This window comes from Lygodium microphyllum, chromosome 14, assembly GCF_053477565.2.
Source record: "Lygodium microphyllum isolate KBCC chromosome 14, Lygodium_microphyllum_v1.1.10, whole genome shotgun sequence".
Taxonomy (NCBI): domain Eukaryota; kingdom Viridiplantae; phylum Streptophyta; class Polypodiopsida; order Schizaeales; family Lygodiaceae; genus Lygodium; species Lygodium microphyllum.
The window spans coordinates 140,261,240-140,278,075 of record NC_141148.1 but is presented as its reverse complement, the minus strand read 5'-3'; the positions used below and the strand labels follow the sequence as shown (position 1 = coordinate 140,278,075).

Below are 16,836 nucleotides of genomic sequence, written 5' to 3'. Positions count from 1 at the left end.
TTTGTTACAACCTTTTAAAGGGAAATTACCTATTCACCCTATTTTTGAAAACCCTCCTTTGTTAGAAGAAGAAATTGAAATCCTTGAATCGGAAACTATTCTAGACACTGACTTTATGACCACTAGAACTGGTCATAGATACTCTAGATATTTGGTTAAGTTTAAAAATCATCTTGTTGAAGAGGCCCAATGGATGCACACTTGCAATCTAAGTGCTTACCCCTCACTGCTCGCTCCATATTGAGCTAATAGCAATTGAGGACAATTGCTATCCCACCCTAGGGGTATGATGCCAGGAGGCATATTCCACGATGGATTCCATGAGACCACGGTAGATTCCATGAGTTTTTATTCCATGGTGGATTCTGTGAGGTTTTGCGATGGATTTCGTAAAACTATATTTATTTACCTGGACTCGTACATAAGGTGGATTCCTTGTGCGAGAAGTTGACGGGGACGCCTGTCCTTTTTGGGCGTCATGTTAATTTAATATGCACGTGGGTGACTCCACTAGTGGGTGATTCCACAAAATACATATTTAAATTAATGGACGTTTATGAGTTTATAGTGCACTCGTATTAAATTAAGGTTGGGATAGAGTTTCAACCTATTTATTATTTTGTAGCTAAAGATTGCTAAATATTCACTTTTATCAATTTAATTTTATTATTTTCTAACAATTGTGAATGCTTTAGTTGATGTGTAGAGCAGGTGGCGGTGGCATTGTGAAGCACTGGGCAATAGCGTGCATTCAATTTATATAGAAGAAATTATCAATTTTTATGGACGCACGTCTTATTATTAAAGGCATGGTGCTAATATTTATTTAAGCGTGTTTATTTATTGAAGCACTTGATAAATATTTATTATTTAAAATGCGCATGGATGTACGGTTTAAATATTTCATTATTGGACATTGTATTTGGGCATAGTCTGACTTTTGGACTGCCCAACCACTTTATTTTTTATTTGAACAAAAGCAAACACAAAAGCTAAAGCATGCTTATTGTAAAATTGGGTTATTTTTAAGCTTTGAGATGAATAAATTTATAAATATATGCCTTGTGAAGCGCTCACATAAGGCATGGGGGAAGATTGTACCCAATTGGTCTTTTTGTCTCATGTCGTGCAAGTCTATCTTCTTGTTTTTTGAGCTTAAAGTAGAGTTCTTTGTTCTTGGGGACCTTCCGGCGCTTACTACGTACGCATACAATATCCGATTTGTGCACCGATGCCATTATGAAAGATAATAGAGAGTGGTTACTTATCAAACCAACTACAAGAATGAGCGAGTTACAAAGAGAATATCTTCCATTTGATCAGGATTGTTTAAGACCTATACGCTCATTATTGCACAGTATACACTTCTCCCTTTCACAAATAAGCTTATTGCTTATGAAATCAAAGATCTCTCACCAAGAACGAGACTTTTGCAAGTGGGTGAAGTTCAATGTATTCCTCCATGGCTAGAGAAAAATGATATTGTGTTAGCATATTTTGATATGAGTGACAAAACAACAAAACACATTGTGGTATGTGAAGTGGATAAAGAAAAAAAAGAATGCAAATTAGCATGGGTGGAGCAAGATTGCAATTAAGATAACTTATGGAAGATTTGTATGGATGATGATTGCATGAGGGATTGATATTGTTATATCATAATATTACATGGGTGGTAGTTGGTAAGAAAAAAAGAAGAGAAAGGTTACCTTTCTGGAGAAGTATGCGATCTTCCAATGGTATGGATTTATGCATTCTCCTACATGTTTTCATGTGCTATATACATTTCTACAAGTGTAAGTATTTTAAAAAATGTATATTCTATAAAATCAATCAAAGTTTTGTATGCCTCTAAAACTAATAGTTATTATTTCTTGAAATATTATAATCTAAATATTAGACTTGTAATTATATTTTTCTTTTTCAGACTTTACTTTGAGATGGCCTCCAATGAAATTATGTTGTGTATGTTTTCATATTATACAACCCCAAGTTTCTGTTTTACTGTAGAAAAGGACAGTTTGGATCATAATGCATGTAACACATTAGAGGTTTGCCAATAAAACTATGATGTATCTCATAGATCATTACTTTTTGATATATTTATGCTTTTTATTTGATTTTTGAGTTCTCTTTTAAACAAGATAGAGATACATGATTTTTATTGTCTAAAATTATCTTTATATACGCAACATGATTCAAATCGCATAGAAAATGATGAGAATTTTGATATGGTGAGCATGGTATCTATTTTTATTTTTAAAGAATATTAATAAACTATTTTATTGATATGTTTTATTTTCTTTTAAGGATGATATGCTCAATAAGTATGGATCATTTACGGACCTTCTTGTACGTGCTACATAGGTTAGTTATATTTCAATGCTTCATAGAAATTAAATATTAGCACACATCACATTATAATTTAATGTTGTTAATATTTTTTATAAACTATAGATTGAGGAGAACACTATGTTGGAAAATAATGTTACAATTGTAAATCAAAAAAGAAAATGAATCCCAAAGGTAAGAAGACATTCCTCTTTTTTTATATCTCTATACATTTTATTAAATATTATTTGCATTTAATCAAATTATTTATTGCTTTTAGTGGAGTGAAAAGATGAAAGATATCATGAATGAAACGAAAAAAAAGCTCCAAAGGACAAAGAGAATCATAATAAATCCAAGGTCAAGTATCTCTTAAGATAAATATATTCAAATATTATAGATATCTTTATTATGATGAGTTAGCCATTTGTGATACTTAACTGGGAATTGAAAACTCCACCATACTTGTTAGGAGCCATGCTAAGACACTTAATAATGGCCAATTATCTCAAGTTATATGTATTGTGTTTATTTAGTTTATGTATGTGTTGATAAATTTGTAAATATAAATTATTTATACTAAAATTATATTTGTGGAATTGCAGAGTGTGTTGAGTGAGGTGGATGAAGAAACAATCTTGTTAAAATATTTGGATATTGCTATAGTGGACGAGCTATATGCATAATTAAAATCCACTTTTAACATGATCAAGAGAGATCCCACTTTCTATTGTGAATTGTATGGAGCATAATGTGGATGCCATGACTAGAAAGGCTATAGTGCATGAATGTCTCCTAGTGCAAAAACGAGTTATAATCAAAGATACAATCATTGGGAGTTTAAGCCTTGATGATGTTCATGAAGTAGAATAGGGACATGGATTGGATTTCATATTGGAGTATGCTACTTTTTTATTGTGGGCATTGGCAAAAAAGTATATTATTTACTTTTATTCTATTGATAACTCTTTTTTCCTAGAGTAATCTTCTATTATTTTTTACCATGGAGATATAAAAAAATCATTCTATGAGATTTTACTATGTTATTATATTCCAAGTCATATGATAAAGTTACTATATAACATATAGTAACATTTTTGATAAAGTTACTATATAGATACTTGTGATAATAAACTTTCTATACAGTAAGGTAACCAGAAAAAACTTTATATATAGTAAGTTAACCAGAAAAATCTTTTCATATTGAAAACGATATTTTTAGATTGGTAATTTAGTAAAGTTTACTTTTTCCTAGATTAGAATTTTTCTAGTTATATGAAAATGTAACTAGCAAATTCTATTTTTTTTTTTTTTTCAATATAGGAAATGGTTTAGAGTTTGTTGTGGCTGTTCATATAAGGACCTGTTCACACTACATTTGGATGTCAAACCATGGATCAAGTTGGCTTAACACACCCAAAAAAATTTCAAGGCTAGATGTGATTGTATAGTGACGTGCAAATCCGATAAACCATCTAACAACTATTGGTGAGAAATCGAGAGAAATTTCTGATTTACCGGAGAGAGGAAAAAAAAGAACAACTTGCGAATCTGCGATTGCTTGTACCTTCACCATGTGGTAACTAGCGAACCATTTACCAGATTGTACTGGCCAACTATAATTGGGAAGCATCTTGGGCCAAGCTTTCATGCGTTGCCTGCCTTGGTTTCGAGTTCAACAACTAATTGTGAACCTGAATCCATGAGAACCTGTGAGTGCGCTAGGAGGTTCAAAACCTGATGTTGAATCTAGGCTTGGTGGGAACATGCCCCTAAGAAGATACAGGCCATCCCATGGATTGGAATTAGGAATCCACAATTGTGGATTGCAAGTAGGTATTGGAATGTAGGCTCCTATGTTGTGTCCTTGCATTTACCATAGGGGAGTTAATGTATGCAGGAAACGTAAAAAGCAGGGGGGTAATAAATGTTGTGGACTAAGGACTTACCGTTTGACAAGCCTCAGGTAAGGCAAAAATAATCAAAGTTCAAACGCTTTAAGGCTCGCGTCCGCGTATGTGAGCTGAATAAAATAAAACGAAAAGGATACGCTCGATTTGAAAAAGCGCGAGTTTCGAGTTGGTCTGAAAGGGCTCGTATCTGCCTTAACTTTAAATTTTAATGCCAGCAGCCACGCAGACAAAGAAAATTTAGAAAATCTGCAAACAGAACAAATTTTTTGGAAACCAAAATGTTTCGTATTAATATATTCGCCTGAAGACGCTTTTCCCGGAAAAACCAATATCGAGTATCTAATTAAAAAAGGGCCAAGAAATTCATATTCTGCTGCCTGCTTGTGCAGATGTTCATGAATCATCTCTCTCTCTCTCTCTCTACTTCTTCTTTCCTCTCATCTTCTACCTTCTTCTGGTTCATTCCTCGTCGCCTTTGCTTTGCACATTTTGAATTTTCGAGGAGGGAAAGCTTCTTGTCTGCTCGAGAAGAAGAAGAAGAAGAAGAAGAAGACGATGACATAGATGAACAAACCAAGGAAGGAGCTGCATAGGCGCTTGGCTTGCTTAGCCTTTGATCGAGGCAATCGCAGCAAGCCTAGTGCCATCCATGATCTGTGCAAGAAGGACCGTCCCCTCTCACGCGTGTAAAATACACGGCTGCTCGGAAAGGGTAATCTGTCTGATTGGCTGTTTGTTTTTCTCTCTCTAGTTGCTGCCATATCTGGCTGCACCTGTCGCGTTCACCTCCTCGTGTAATATCTCTTTCCGCTACGCCCTGTTTCTTCTTGCGTCCATCACGCATTCTGTAAGATCAAGCTTTTTTGCTGTAGCTTGTCTGTTCTGGTGGAGCGTGGTTGGCTTGGTAACGTCGGGGTGAAAGTGCGAGAGAGTAATCCGGAAAGGCTGGCAAAGGATCAGTACGAGAGAGAGAGAGAGAGAGAGAGAGAGAGAGAGAGAGAGAGAGAGAGAGAGAGAGAGAGAGAGAGAGAGAGAGAGAGAGAGAGAGAGAGAGAGAGAGAGAGAGAGAGAGCATGTTGTCCAAGGGGTAGCACATGTATGTGCGTAGTACATGAGCAGTCTGTCTAGCTTCTCGGTCACATTTATGCGGACACGAAGATATGACCTTACAATGGCAGCATCAGTTGGTAAATGTCTTTTACTGCGCCAAGATTGGGTGATTCATTTGAATCATTAGAAAGAGAAAGAAAAACCTTATACTGCTTGTAATAGCAGGCAGCTTTTCCGAAAGTTTACCGAGAATAAGCCCCAACAGCATATTGCACACTGATCAGCGCAGTTCGGCTCACGAATCCCTCCACAATACTATGCAACTTTAGATACCGTGAGTGCGCCTCAAGCTGCATTCCAGTGCGAGAAACATTTCTTTTGCGACTGGATCCTTCAAAAATCAAATCTTTCAACTCACCTTCTGGCGCCATATTAATCAGAAGCGCACATGTAAGTGTCTCTAACTTACAATGCAATCTGTTATCATGATACATTGAAAGAAGCTGCAGTTGGTATCAGCATCCTGTGGTCTTGACAGCAATGTTGCTAAGTCGAGCTGTTTGATGAAATTCTGTTGCTGTACCGTCAGGTGTGCGGCCGTGCTGGGGCAATGCGGACCCCGAGTACCGCGCCTCAAGTCCCTCTTCCATTCCCTGAGGTACTCCGACGATTTCTCTTTCCTTCGTGGATCAGACCGCCAGGCCGAGCTTCAATCCATCTGGCAGGTAGGCTTGCTTCATGATAGCTGCCTTAATTGCACAGGGATGGTTCTAAGTTTTCTATCGCCACTCAGTTACCGAAAATAGTCATCGAAATCTAGCAGATTAGCAGTTGCGAGTTGATGTTAATTGGACTTCGGGCTTCGTTGAATTTTCACCTTGCAACATGAAATGCTTCGTTGCTACCGTGTTTATGAAACTTCATGTGTGATTTTATTGATTCTGTTCATCCAAAAATCCAAATATTTCAATATGACAGGAGATTGGCGATGACAAAGGTCAAAAGCTCGAGGAACTGCGGCAAATGGTTTCCGCTTCAGTAGATAGCATCTATGAAAAGGTACATGTAGCTGCTAATTGTCAAATACTACAGGAAATTCAGAGGCCTAGCATGCTCTTACTAGTTTGTTTCAATCACTATATTGCTGGTACTGGTTTGTTTCAGGCTTTGGAGGAATGCTCGAGGAGGAAAATGGCTTTAGAGGAAATGGTGATCAAAAGCGAAAACCGGCTTAAAGAGCTTCTCGGGTCGAGTGCTGTACAGGCAATTTAACTTAACAGAGAAAACTTTCGGGTTTGCATTCGATTTTGTTAGCACGCGAAAATCAAACCGTCCTGCACAATTGCAAGAATTAAACCAGCTTCCCAGGCATGGTTGTACTTATATACTGACGGAGCCTGGTACAACCAAATGTGATAAGGTGACTCATGAACGAAGACAAAATAAATCATAACAGCTGTAAGCAGAAGTTTTGCTGTTCACACGCTTGGAGTTCTAATGACTACTAGCTACTAGTCCACAAGGATCAATGCATACTCTTTGCGTAGACCATCTCACCAACCGTTTGCCCTACTTAGAGTAACACAAGTATGAGCTCTGTCCAATTAAGTAGCGCAAGGTTGCATTATACGTCATCTATGCACTTTATACCATGACGTGTACAATGATCAAGGACGTTCATTAGTTGCGCTAAAACATTTTCGTTTCCAACAAAGAAAACATCCACTGAGTTTTAACCATTTTAGTTGAACGGAAGCTTAATTGAGATTGAGATGACATTAGCTTCTTGTGCATTTCAGCAGGTAATTGCACCCAAAGAGTTGCCCTTGCAGACCCGGCTGAACATGAACATGGCACGCCTGCAAGATCTAGACAACGCCAGGGTTGGTGGTTACGGCTGGGTGGGAGGGCTTGTTGTACTGGTCGAGCTTCGTCATAGGGTTACGGCGTTACGTGAACTCCTGAAACTTCCACCTTGCGATAGCTCTGCAGATCTTGACGAGGTGGGTCGTACATCCATGACATACACATTCAAAAAATTTATCAGGCTTTTAATGTAGTGTCTGTGGTACTGGAGTTCTATCTCTGTTTACTGTTTGCCACTGTCAAACTTGTCACATTGTCATACGATTGGAGGATTTGATTTTGCAGGTACTTACCAGCACGACGGAAGCTCTTTATAGTCTTTGCCCTGGTAAAACATCTTTGATACCATCGTGCTCAGTCACAAAGAGTGAACAGAAACCCATAGTCCAGGTGAGTTGGAATACTTCAATCTATGCTGCGAATCTTGGTGAAAACTGAAAAGTATAGTTGCAGTCCTACAGACGGTTTCCTTCAGAATGCGTCTTGAGAAAAACACAATGAAAGAAAGACATGAGACAGGCATCTCCATGAAACTTAACAAAGTATGAATGATCTAATATTCAATAAACAAACAATAATCACAACATTTCATCACAAGCACTTGAAATGCTCCCGATTATGCCTACAGCAACAAAATTTATGTATCCTTTGCTTGCTTAGACTAAATGAGCTCTCAAGAGGATTCTCAGAAACATTTTCTTGACTTTTCATGCCTCAGAGAAGTTGCCACATTTTCAGATATATTCACTTATGTTTCTACTTGCCTGGTTGTGCTATAAACAGTTTCAGATATTGCCTCAGGGTCTTAAGCAATCTCAATCAAGATGACAAAGATCATCTGATCTATTGAAGGGAATTTTTAGAACTTGATCTCCAGCCTGGTTCTATGGATCTCTTGAAGTTTCTTTTTTTACGTCCAGTTATGACACTCTATGCCTGAGACATGTTGCAGTTCAGATAAAGCCTAAGCCATTCGGCTCCTTCTGTACGCTTGGTTATGTGGGAAGATTTGGCCTTCTTTTGGGCTTGGAACTAAGGCTTCGTGAAAGTGCTTTTGGAATCGTTGGCTAAATTCGATATCAGTCTCGATGCGTAAGCTGGTTGGTAAAACTAAGGCGCTCTTTTATACTATCCAGACTTAACTCTTCGAGAGGAGCTTCCGAGCCAAGTGGTTCGGGTTCGTCATTTGTTAAACTTTTATAGTGGCACACCGGCATGTAGGTCCTGCTTCATTTGCTGGTAGATAAAGTGATGCCAACTATGTGGCGTAGTCTGTGGGATCACAGTGGTGCACCAAAGGAGGCAAACAAAGAAAGAGAGGCACTGAGAGTAATTGGCAATGACTCTCGTTCTGAAGCTATTCTTTGGTCTTAAGGTTTTTGTGCCATTCAAGAAAATCCAAGAAATAAGAATAAGAGATTTATTTTTGTACCAAACAAACCTTAAGACCGCACTACAAACAAAGCACTATGGCGTTGAAGTGGGGATTCATTGTAGTATGTATCAGCTAAGATTAGTATTCCATGAAGTTGAAGGATTCACATTGGGAAGCAGGTGGGTGTCAAAGTGGTGACAATAGATGCTGTAACTGTTATGTGCGATGCATGAACTTGATCGGTCTCCTTATTTCTCCTTTATAGGAGTAATGTTCAACAGAGCTTTGTTTGCGTAGAGCTTCGCCAGAGGTGTTCTTAAAGATTGATTGCCGAAGTTGACCCTGTAATCTTCAGGATTAGCCTCAGTATCAAATATTTAGCAGAGTTTTGTCTGTTTACAACTTTGAGAGAGGCATTGTCAAATGTTTAGTGCTAAAAGAGCTTACCGAGAAATTTCTTGCCTTTCTATGACAGCGATTGCAAAGGTTTTACCACACACTGTGTGCCATGGAGAATTTCTGGGTGGAATCCTTTGCTTCCAAGGTACGCAATAAAAACTTGCGAAGTAGACTTTCCAAATACACTTGCTAGATGGCCTTGTTATGCTGGTCTTCTAGTGGTGGAATCATGAAATGTGCAGTAAACTTTAGCTCCTTTATTGAATACAGTTCTTACTCTCTGAATTTGGTATTAATACATTTCTTTAAACTTCTTTCGCTACATGAGCAGGATGTGGAGAAAGCTTATGAACTTCTACGTTCTGAAGCATCTGCACGCCTGCGAATGCAAGGTAAACAACTACTCCTTTGTGTTGGCAATATTTGGAAAGCCTTGGAGAATGACTTTATGCGTCCTGTCAAGGTCTGGAGCAAACAAAGGAGACCAGGAAGAGGACTTCGGACATGTTTGATGATAGAGACAGTGTGACGTCATCTACATCTTCCATGCCTTCCTTTGGCTGCACTATAAAGAGGTCTAGCTCTAGATTAAATTTTAAAAGCAAAGATAGCAAAAACTCTAAGCAGCAGTCTGAAGAGACTTCGGCACTAGAACAGCTGAGTAAGTTTTGTCAAAGCGCATGCTTGCTTCAATTCTGTTATTTTCTTCCACTGTTTGAGACGAGCTTCTTTTAACAATGCTTGATGCAGGCCACAAAATTCTAAGAAAACTGGAGGACATCAATAGGCAAGTGAAACGGTCTTCCCATCCAAGAAATGAAGTTTTCAGCCCTTTCTCTTCGTATTCACGAAGCTCAGACATAGGATCTTCACCTTCTTCGAGCATTACCGAGACATGTAGCAGTTCCAAGGGTTTTTGCACCCCATTGCAATCTGCCTCCATGTCTCCGTCTTCAGAAGATAATGGGGCAGACACACCAACCTCTGTTTTGCCTGAGGCAACGGTGAAGAGGTCAAGTGGAAGCTATCATTTGAGCATTGGGGTTAGCCCACAATTTTGGCCAGGGACTGCGTTGGTTCATGATGAGAAGATGTCGACCCTCATGTATTGCGACGATCCAAAATCGGCAGCTCTTGATGCTTGTTGGGCTGCACTTGATGCAGCTGAGTCAAATAGAACCGAAGGCACAGTTGAGGATAGCCTCGCAAGGCAAAGCATTTCAGCAAATAGTCACAGGTCTGAGCACTTCGAGATGTTCCCCGTTGATCACTTCAAGAGTGATGATACAGCGCAAGATTCTCAGAGCAACTCAAGTATTTCCGCGGAGAGATGGCCGGTGATACCAATCACAAGTAATCAAAGAAGTCCTGTGATGGCAAAAAATTTGTCAATCCCTAGACAGGTAGCTCCACCACCTCCACCTCCACCACCACCTCCACCGCCCCCTGTAGTGGGAACAAAAGCAAAACAAAGCAGTAAATCTGCTAAGCTGAAGAGATCAGCCACAATAAGCAAGCTCTATATGGGTATGAAAAGAAAGGTAGAAGGAGCAGTACCGATCCAGCCCAGTGCAGCAGAAAATGCAGTGCCACGTCGGTCGATTGTTGCAGCTGGTTCACGTGATGGCATGGCTGAAGCTCTGGCTGAAATAACAAGAAGGTGATGATCGTTTCAAAAGTCTATATTCCATGACATTTATGTTAATTTTCATACTAATGAAGGCTCACAGTTTGCTGCTCTAATTCCCTATCACAGATCCTCGTACTTCAAGAAGATCGAAGACGATGTACAGAAGCATGCAGCTTCTATACTGGAGGTGAGAACAAGGCTGGAGGCCTTTGAGACTAACGACATGAAGAAGCTTTTGAGCTTCAAGGAAAGCATTGAAGCCCGGTTAGAGCAGCTTACAGATGAGTCGCAGGTGATACTCATAATCCATGAGTGGAATCCAGATCTTCATAGCTCAGTCGAATTGTGATAAAAATAGCCTCAATGTGAGTATAACAATGGAATCGTATTACAGGTATTGGCTCGTTTCGAAGGGTTCCCAGTTAAAAAGCTTGAAACCGTCAGGGGAGCTGCATCTCTGTACTTGAGATTGACCTCTATGGTGCAGCAGATTGAAAATTGGCATGTGGAGCCTCCCATACTCGACCAACTTGAGAAAATCACCGTCTTCTTTGAGAAGGTACTGTTGTCGCAAAACCCGCCGCGCAACCCCCCCCCGCCCCCTTTCACCCCCCCCACTTTCAACATCTGATTCCCCCACTTTCAACATCTGATTCAGCTACTTGTTAATATCAGATAAAGACAGATGTTGAAGCGATAGAGAGAACTAAAGATGAAGATATCCAACGGTTTAACTGTCAACGGATCCACTTCAGCTTTGACATGATCACTCGCATCAAGGAGGCTATTGTGGGTTTGTCTTCTCGCTGTCTAGCTTTGACATTAAAGGTCAGTGCTTTTAGCCATTACGTGCCATTACGTGAAGACCTGATCCTTTTATACTGGTCAAACCCTCATTATCGGAATTGAGTCTTTGATTGTCTTTCTCAATGGTTCAGGATAGCCAGAGGACAAAGGCAAGTATCACCATCGATGATGAGTACATCTCTGCAAAGGACATGACAAGACTGAGAGTCACCTTCCAGATGTTATGGAAAGCATTTCAGCTCGCATTCCGTGTCCACAATTTTGCAGGAGGGCATGACGACAAAGCCGAGCAATTGTCCACCGACTTAGCTCAAGAGATGGAGAGCTACCCCTCTAGCTTCTGGCTGGAACTTGTAAACAAGTAGCTAGGCAGGCTACCAAGCCTCACACATGACGAGGAAGGTGACTGATAACTAACCCCATTGTTTTCCTGGACTACACAGTTATCCCTACCGTCTATGTATATCTGCGAATCGGCCTTTTGCCGAGTACTGGAGCTCGCTTTGTATAATACCACGAGACCTAGACTCCTGTACTTAGGGTCCATTAGGGTGAGATCGCCTCTTCACAACGCCTGATCAGTGCAAGTGAATGATGACTCACGATAGGCGACTGTGTTTTTCTGTTCTTATCTCCAAACACAATTTGGAAACCGCGAAGTACTACGTATATACATTAAGTATAATAGCAAGCTTAACTAATAACTATAGTAAAAACTAAGCCGCAGTGTAGCAGTACAGGCTTGAGAATTGTAGCCTAGAGGTATATGCTAGCTACTACGAGTAGTAGTGGTACTTGCAGCCTAAGGGCTGCTTGTGAAAGCCCAGACCCATGCTGCATCTATCAATTTTGATGAGTTCAAGTTCAAGCCGATGAAGTATGCAATGTACATGTGTATTGACCATGTTAATGCATCATATTGTATATGGGCCCATAGCATTTAACATCAAATTTGTTGTGCACCAAGACATTTGTTTCACTCCATCTCCCAACTTTTAAAGTGAACAATGTTATGGACATTGCTTCGCATATGTTATGGATGAGCTTACTTCGAGTTTAATTGTGCACATATGCGAGGCAATGTCTATAACATTAATGTTATTTGTATGAATGCATGAATGATTCTTACTAGCGGAAAGGAAGCGTCCTTTGCGAAATTCACTTAGTTACGTGTTGATGTAGTATCTCTTTCCCTCCCTCTATCTCTTACATGGACACGTTCACATGTCTTGCATGAAAAGCCTTAGGACATAGTCATGCGAACATGCACACTTTAACATAGATGAAGAAATGCCAAACTCAAGAACATGGTGAATATCTGGTGATCCTCTGATTAGTTTGTGTAGGAAATTCGGTTGGTCAAAACCAGAAGGTTGTGATGAGTAGGCAATAAAAAATGCACATTGTTGAACTTCCACCTTTGAATGCATGCAAGAGGATGGGCGCAAGCACTCCTTTGGGAAAATTGTTGCTATGGAGATAGATGTTGTAGTAGGCAATTAAAAATGCACATTGTTGAACTTCCTCCCTGGAATGTATGCAAGGGGATGGGCGCAAGCAACTCCTTTGGGGAAATTGCTGCTATGGAGATAGATGTCCCCCGAGCTAGAAACTGAGTGTTACTCGGGCCAGAGCGAGTTCTTTCAAAGGTCCTTGTTTACCATGCACCTTTATCCAGTGCTCATTGCATAATCCGTAACCATGGCTACATTCGTTAGTGCTCCTTTCGGGAAGAAAACCGTATTGGAGTTGATTGACGTGCGTGGCCACTAGAAATTTAATCCCTTCGACTATTGATTTAACCATAATGTAGATGACGTTTAGCATCGTCAGGAATAGTAGCTTTATTAAGTGCAAAGTACAGGAGGGAATCACGGGGATCGTAAATGTCCGTCGTACACGTCCTAGAAGGTGCCTAAGGAACTCGATTGGGATGTTGTTACTTAAGCCTTCGAGATTTTCCCTTCATCCTTCTTATTACTTACTCTAATCGCGAAAGTTTTGGAGAGCTTGTTGTTCAAATAGGATTTTGGTTGTAAAGTTGTCGGCGACTTTATTCCACTTGTCTATGGTTAGGATGGCTCCTAGAGTTGTGGTAAGGTGAATTGTGAAGACCGTAGCTTATCCCTTGTTCTGTGGTAAGGTGAATTGTGAAGACCGTAGCTTATCCCTTGTTCTTCATATTGTTGAGATGAACAATGCTCATGTTCGCCATCCAGGTTCTGAACCGACACATCTCTCAAGCACACCTCTTGAGATCTGACCATTCAAACACTATAAATGTAAATGTACATCACACGTTAATCAAATGTCAACACTATCATTCTCTCTCTCTCTCTCTCTGTTTTCTATCTGCGTGGAGATGAGAGAGGGTATCATTGCAGATGGTCCTGGTGCGCCTGTGAGGTGATCAATCTTCTCACTACCATTGATTCCATTTACGACTTTCTTCGGCACCCCTCGCATATCTTGGTGCGCTTGTGAGGTGATCAATCTTCTCTCTACCATTGATTCCATTTACCACTTTTTTCGGCACCCCTCGCTTATCTTCTTTCGACCTTTCCTCTTTAGCGCTACCTTCTTGCATTACCATCCTCTTGTCCTTCCCCTTCCATCACCCTGTTCCTTAGCAACATGTTTGCGCGGCCCTGCGTGTCCCACCACACCTGCCACCTCACCATCGTCTTTTTCCAAATGTCTTTATTATTTTTCTTCATTAACCAAAAAAAAGCCCCAGTTCTCACACAAGCATCGTAATCATGGCTCGCATTCCTTTGGCTTTAACGAGGCGTCTCCTTTGCCCAACGATGCTATTTCGCGTTGCAATATCCTATTTGCGTGGTATGGAGTTTTTCATCGAATGCATAGCAAGCCTTGAAGAGCAGCTTCAATGCTTGTTGAAAGGCGGAGAAGCTTACAAAAGAGAAAGAAACGATGTTGAAAATTGCAGCCCTTGCACCAACTCCGTGTAATCAACAATCCAAAACTAAAGTGTCAAGTGAAGGTGATAATAACTCATTCAACCACCACAAAATAATCAATCTCTTTGCCTACCTTTTGATGATGTTGATGCCAAATTGTGCAAGTTCACGAAATGTAAAGTAGGCCTAAAGTGAAGATGAAGTTAAAGAACAAAGCTTTACTCAATGTATTCGAAGTCGACCATGTGATGACCTTGGATAATTTCTTTGATGCTAAGAGATATATTTCACTGTGAATTTTGTAAAACTATTTGTTTGTTGGGGCTTGTACACATTAAGTAGAGCTTTGGTTTTATACTTGAAATTATGAAGGTTTGTAGAGTTCTTTGTTCTTAGAGATCTTTTGGTATTCACTACGTATCAATAATATCAGAGTAGAGTTGAGATCAAGAGCTTTTAATTGCTTGCCATCTCATGCGAAGAAGCTCTTGGAAAGAATAAGTTCTAGAGATTGTCTTGCAACAATGATCTGACAGCATAGTGTGTTCTTGACAACATTAGATCTACGTACCAATGATATTAGAGTAGAGCTAAGATCAAGAGCTTTTAATTGCTTGCCATCTCATGCAAAGTTTTTGGAATGAATAGACTCTAGAGGTTGTCTCGCAACACGAATTGACAACATAGCGTGTTCTTGGCGATGAAGAATCTAAGATCTAACTTTCCACATTGGTACTTTGATATGTTCTTGTTAGTGACGACTTTATGAAAAGTATCACGTCGATCTACGCAAATTTCGTCCAATTACTTAAGCTTTTTAAAAGCTTAAGGTATTAAGCTTAACTTAAGCTTAAAGCTTAATTATTAACACTTTACATAGAAGGTCTTTATATTGCGGTACTCTCAAACTGGTTTTGCAGTTTTAGTAAGCCACGATTTTCACCTGCAACTTGATTGAACAAATTTATAGCAAGTAGGCTATTACACGCAGTCTATGCGGAAGACTATTTTACTTGAAAGAAGATCATTTTCAACTGTCATACTCGAGAAAAGTAAGATTATAAAAGCAAAAGTATATTAATAAACAAAGCAAGTTTGTGGTAGCCTTATTCACACGTGACTATAGCATGAGCGATGGATCTTCAATCAAATTCAAGATGTCAGATCATAACATGGATGATTTTATGGGCGAAGGCGATTTGCCAAAGCCGACTCATGATGCACTACAACAAAAAGGCTCCATAGACGCGCTTGTAGACGCAATATTTGAATTGTGAAAAAAAAAGTTGGGTGCGTTTATTAACGTGTCTACAAAATCGCGTCTAAAAGCGCGTTTATAGTCAGAAGTAGATGCACACTTAGACGCGCCTATAGACGCGCATATAAACGCACTACGTAAATATATAATCATATTTATAAAAAAGTAAATATATTCATATTGTGTGTCTATACACGCGTGTATCTACGCGTCTAAAATCGCGTTTACTCTGAAAGTTTTTGACGAGAATAGATGCGCATTTATCCTGCAATTTAGACGCTCAAAACAGAGGTATGAAAAAAAAACCAGAGAGAGGCTCTCTGGTTTTTTTCCCCCCCATCAACATCAAATTGTATATTTAGAGAAAACAGAGAAAGATTATTTCGAAGATTGGATACTGAAAACAAAACAATATATGTAACACACGAAATTTTATATATATAGATGAAACGTTTTTACATTATGAGTTTTAGTGCTTGTGACATCATGATCATAAGCACTAGCTGAAAGTAATACATATCAAAAATGAAAATTATAAGCCAAGGGGAGGCATGCATGCATGGGGCTCCTCTATATCTCCTCAAAAGAGGCATCATCATCGCTACCACCACCGCTGCTTGTGCCGCTGCCGTTATCGCCACCGCTACTGCTAGTCCCCCCTTCGCTATCCTCAACTGCATCAGGGTTTGTCTACACAAATGATATAAATACCATTACAAATAATAAATCATATTAATCTATACTTTTCATGTAAAAAATAAAACATACCTCTTCTGGTGGTGGAATTCTCATGGCGCGATTATATTGCTCCTCCGTGATGAGTCCCTCCTCGTAGAAATGCTGCCAATGGACGTCCGGTTATGACCTCGATGGTAGCCTACCTCTCTAGGAGTAGGCATCCTACCAACGATATGGAACTACAAAACAATTTGAACATACAACGTATTAAAACACACTACATAATGAAGTGAAACAAATTACAAAATTTAATTTAAAAAAAATCAAATAATACTTACAAACTCAGCCTCCCATGACTCCTTGCTACTCGATCCATAATGCGACGATCCCATGGTTGCCATCTGGATACGTCGCGCCTCTGTATGCTAGCGACTTGTCATTTTCTCCATTGCTCTCTTCTTGGCCTCTTTCCACTCCTTGCGGTGGCAATTGGGTGGTTGGCCATATCCATGGCGCTCCTGCTCTTGTCTCCGCAATGACTCCTTGGCGCGTGTCATAAGGTGAGACCTCTTGTTATGAAGCGCGTCTCTCACCTTTGACCGTCCCCA

The 16,836-nt window shown here is 39.7% G+C and overlaps 1 protein-coding gene across 3 annotated transcripts; it reads left to right on the top strand.

The window, feature by feature from the left end:
* The first annotated feature begins 4,641 nt into the window (after nucleotides 1–4,641).
* LOC148026168 (uncharacterized) lies at nucleotides 4,642–12,339 on the top strand. Of its 3 annotated transcripts, XM_087693451.1 has the most exons (16): nucleotides 4,642–4,956; nucleotides 5,117–5,431; nucleotides 5,520–5,744; nucleotides 5,884–6,019; nucleotides 6,273–6,353; nucleotides 6,459–6,557; nucleotides 7,094–7,297; nucleotides 7,446–7,550; nucleotides 9,011–9,079; nucleotides 9,266–9,326; nucleotides 9,398–9,595; nucleotides 9,685–10,594; nucleotides 10,691–10,856; nucleotides 10,959–11,123; nucleotides 11,240–11,392; nucleotides 11,503–12,339. In XM_087693451.1, coding segments are annotated over exons 3-16 (2,583 nt in total). In that variant the 5' UTR covers nucleotides 4,642–4,956; nucleotides 5,117–5,431; nucleotides 5,520–5,742; the 3' UTR covers nucleotides 11,737–12,339. The 3 variants fall into 3 exon arrangements, with proteins under 3 accessions (XP_087549577.1, XP_087549576.1, XP_087549578.1); XM_087693450.1 differs by having other exon boundaries at nucleotides 5,117–5,744; XM_087693452.1 differs by having other exon boundaries at nucleotides 4,643–4,956; nucleotides 5,117–5,744; nucleotides 7,097–7,297; nucleotides 11,503–12,338.
* The last annotated feature ends 4,497 nt before the right edge of the window (nucleotides 12,340–16,836 follow it).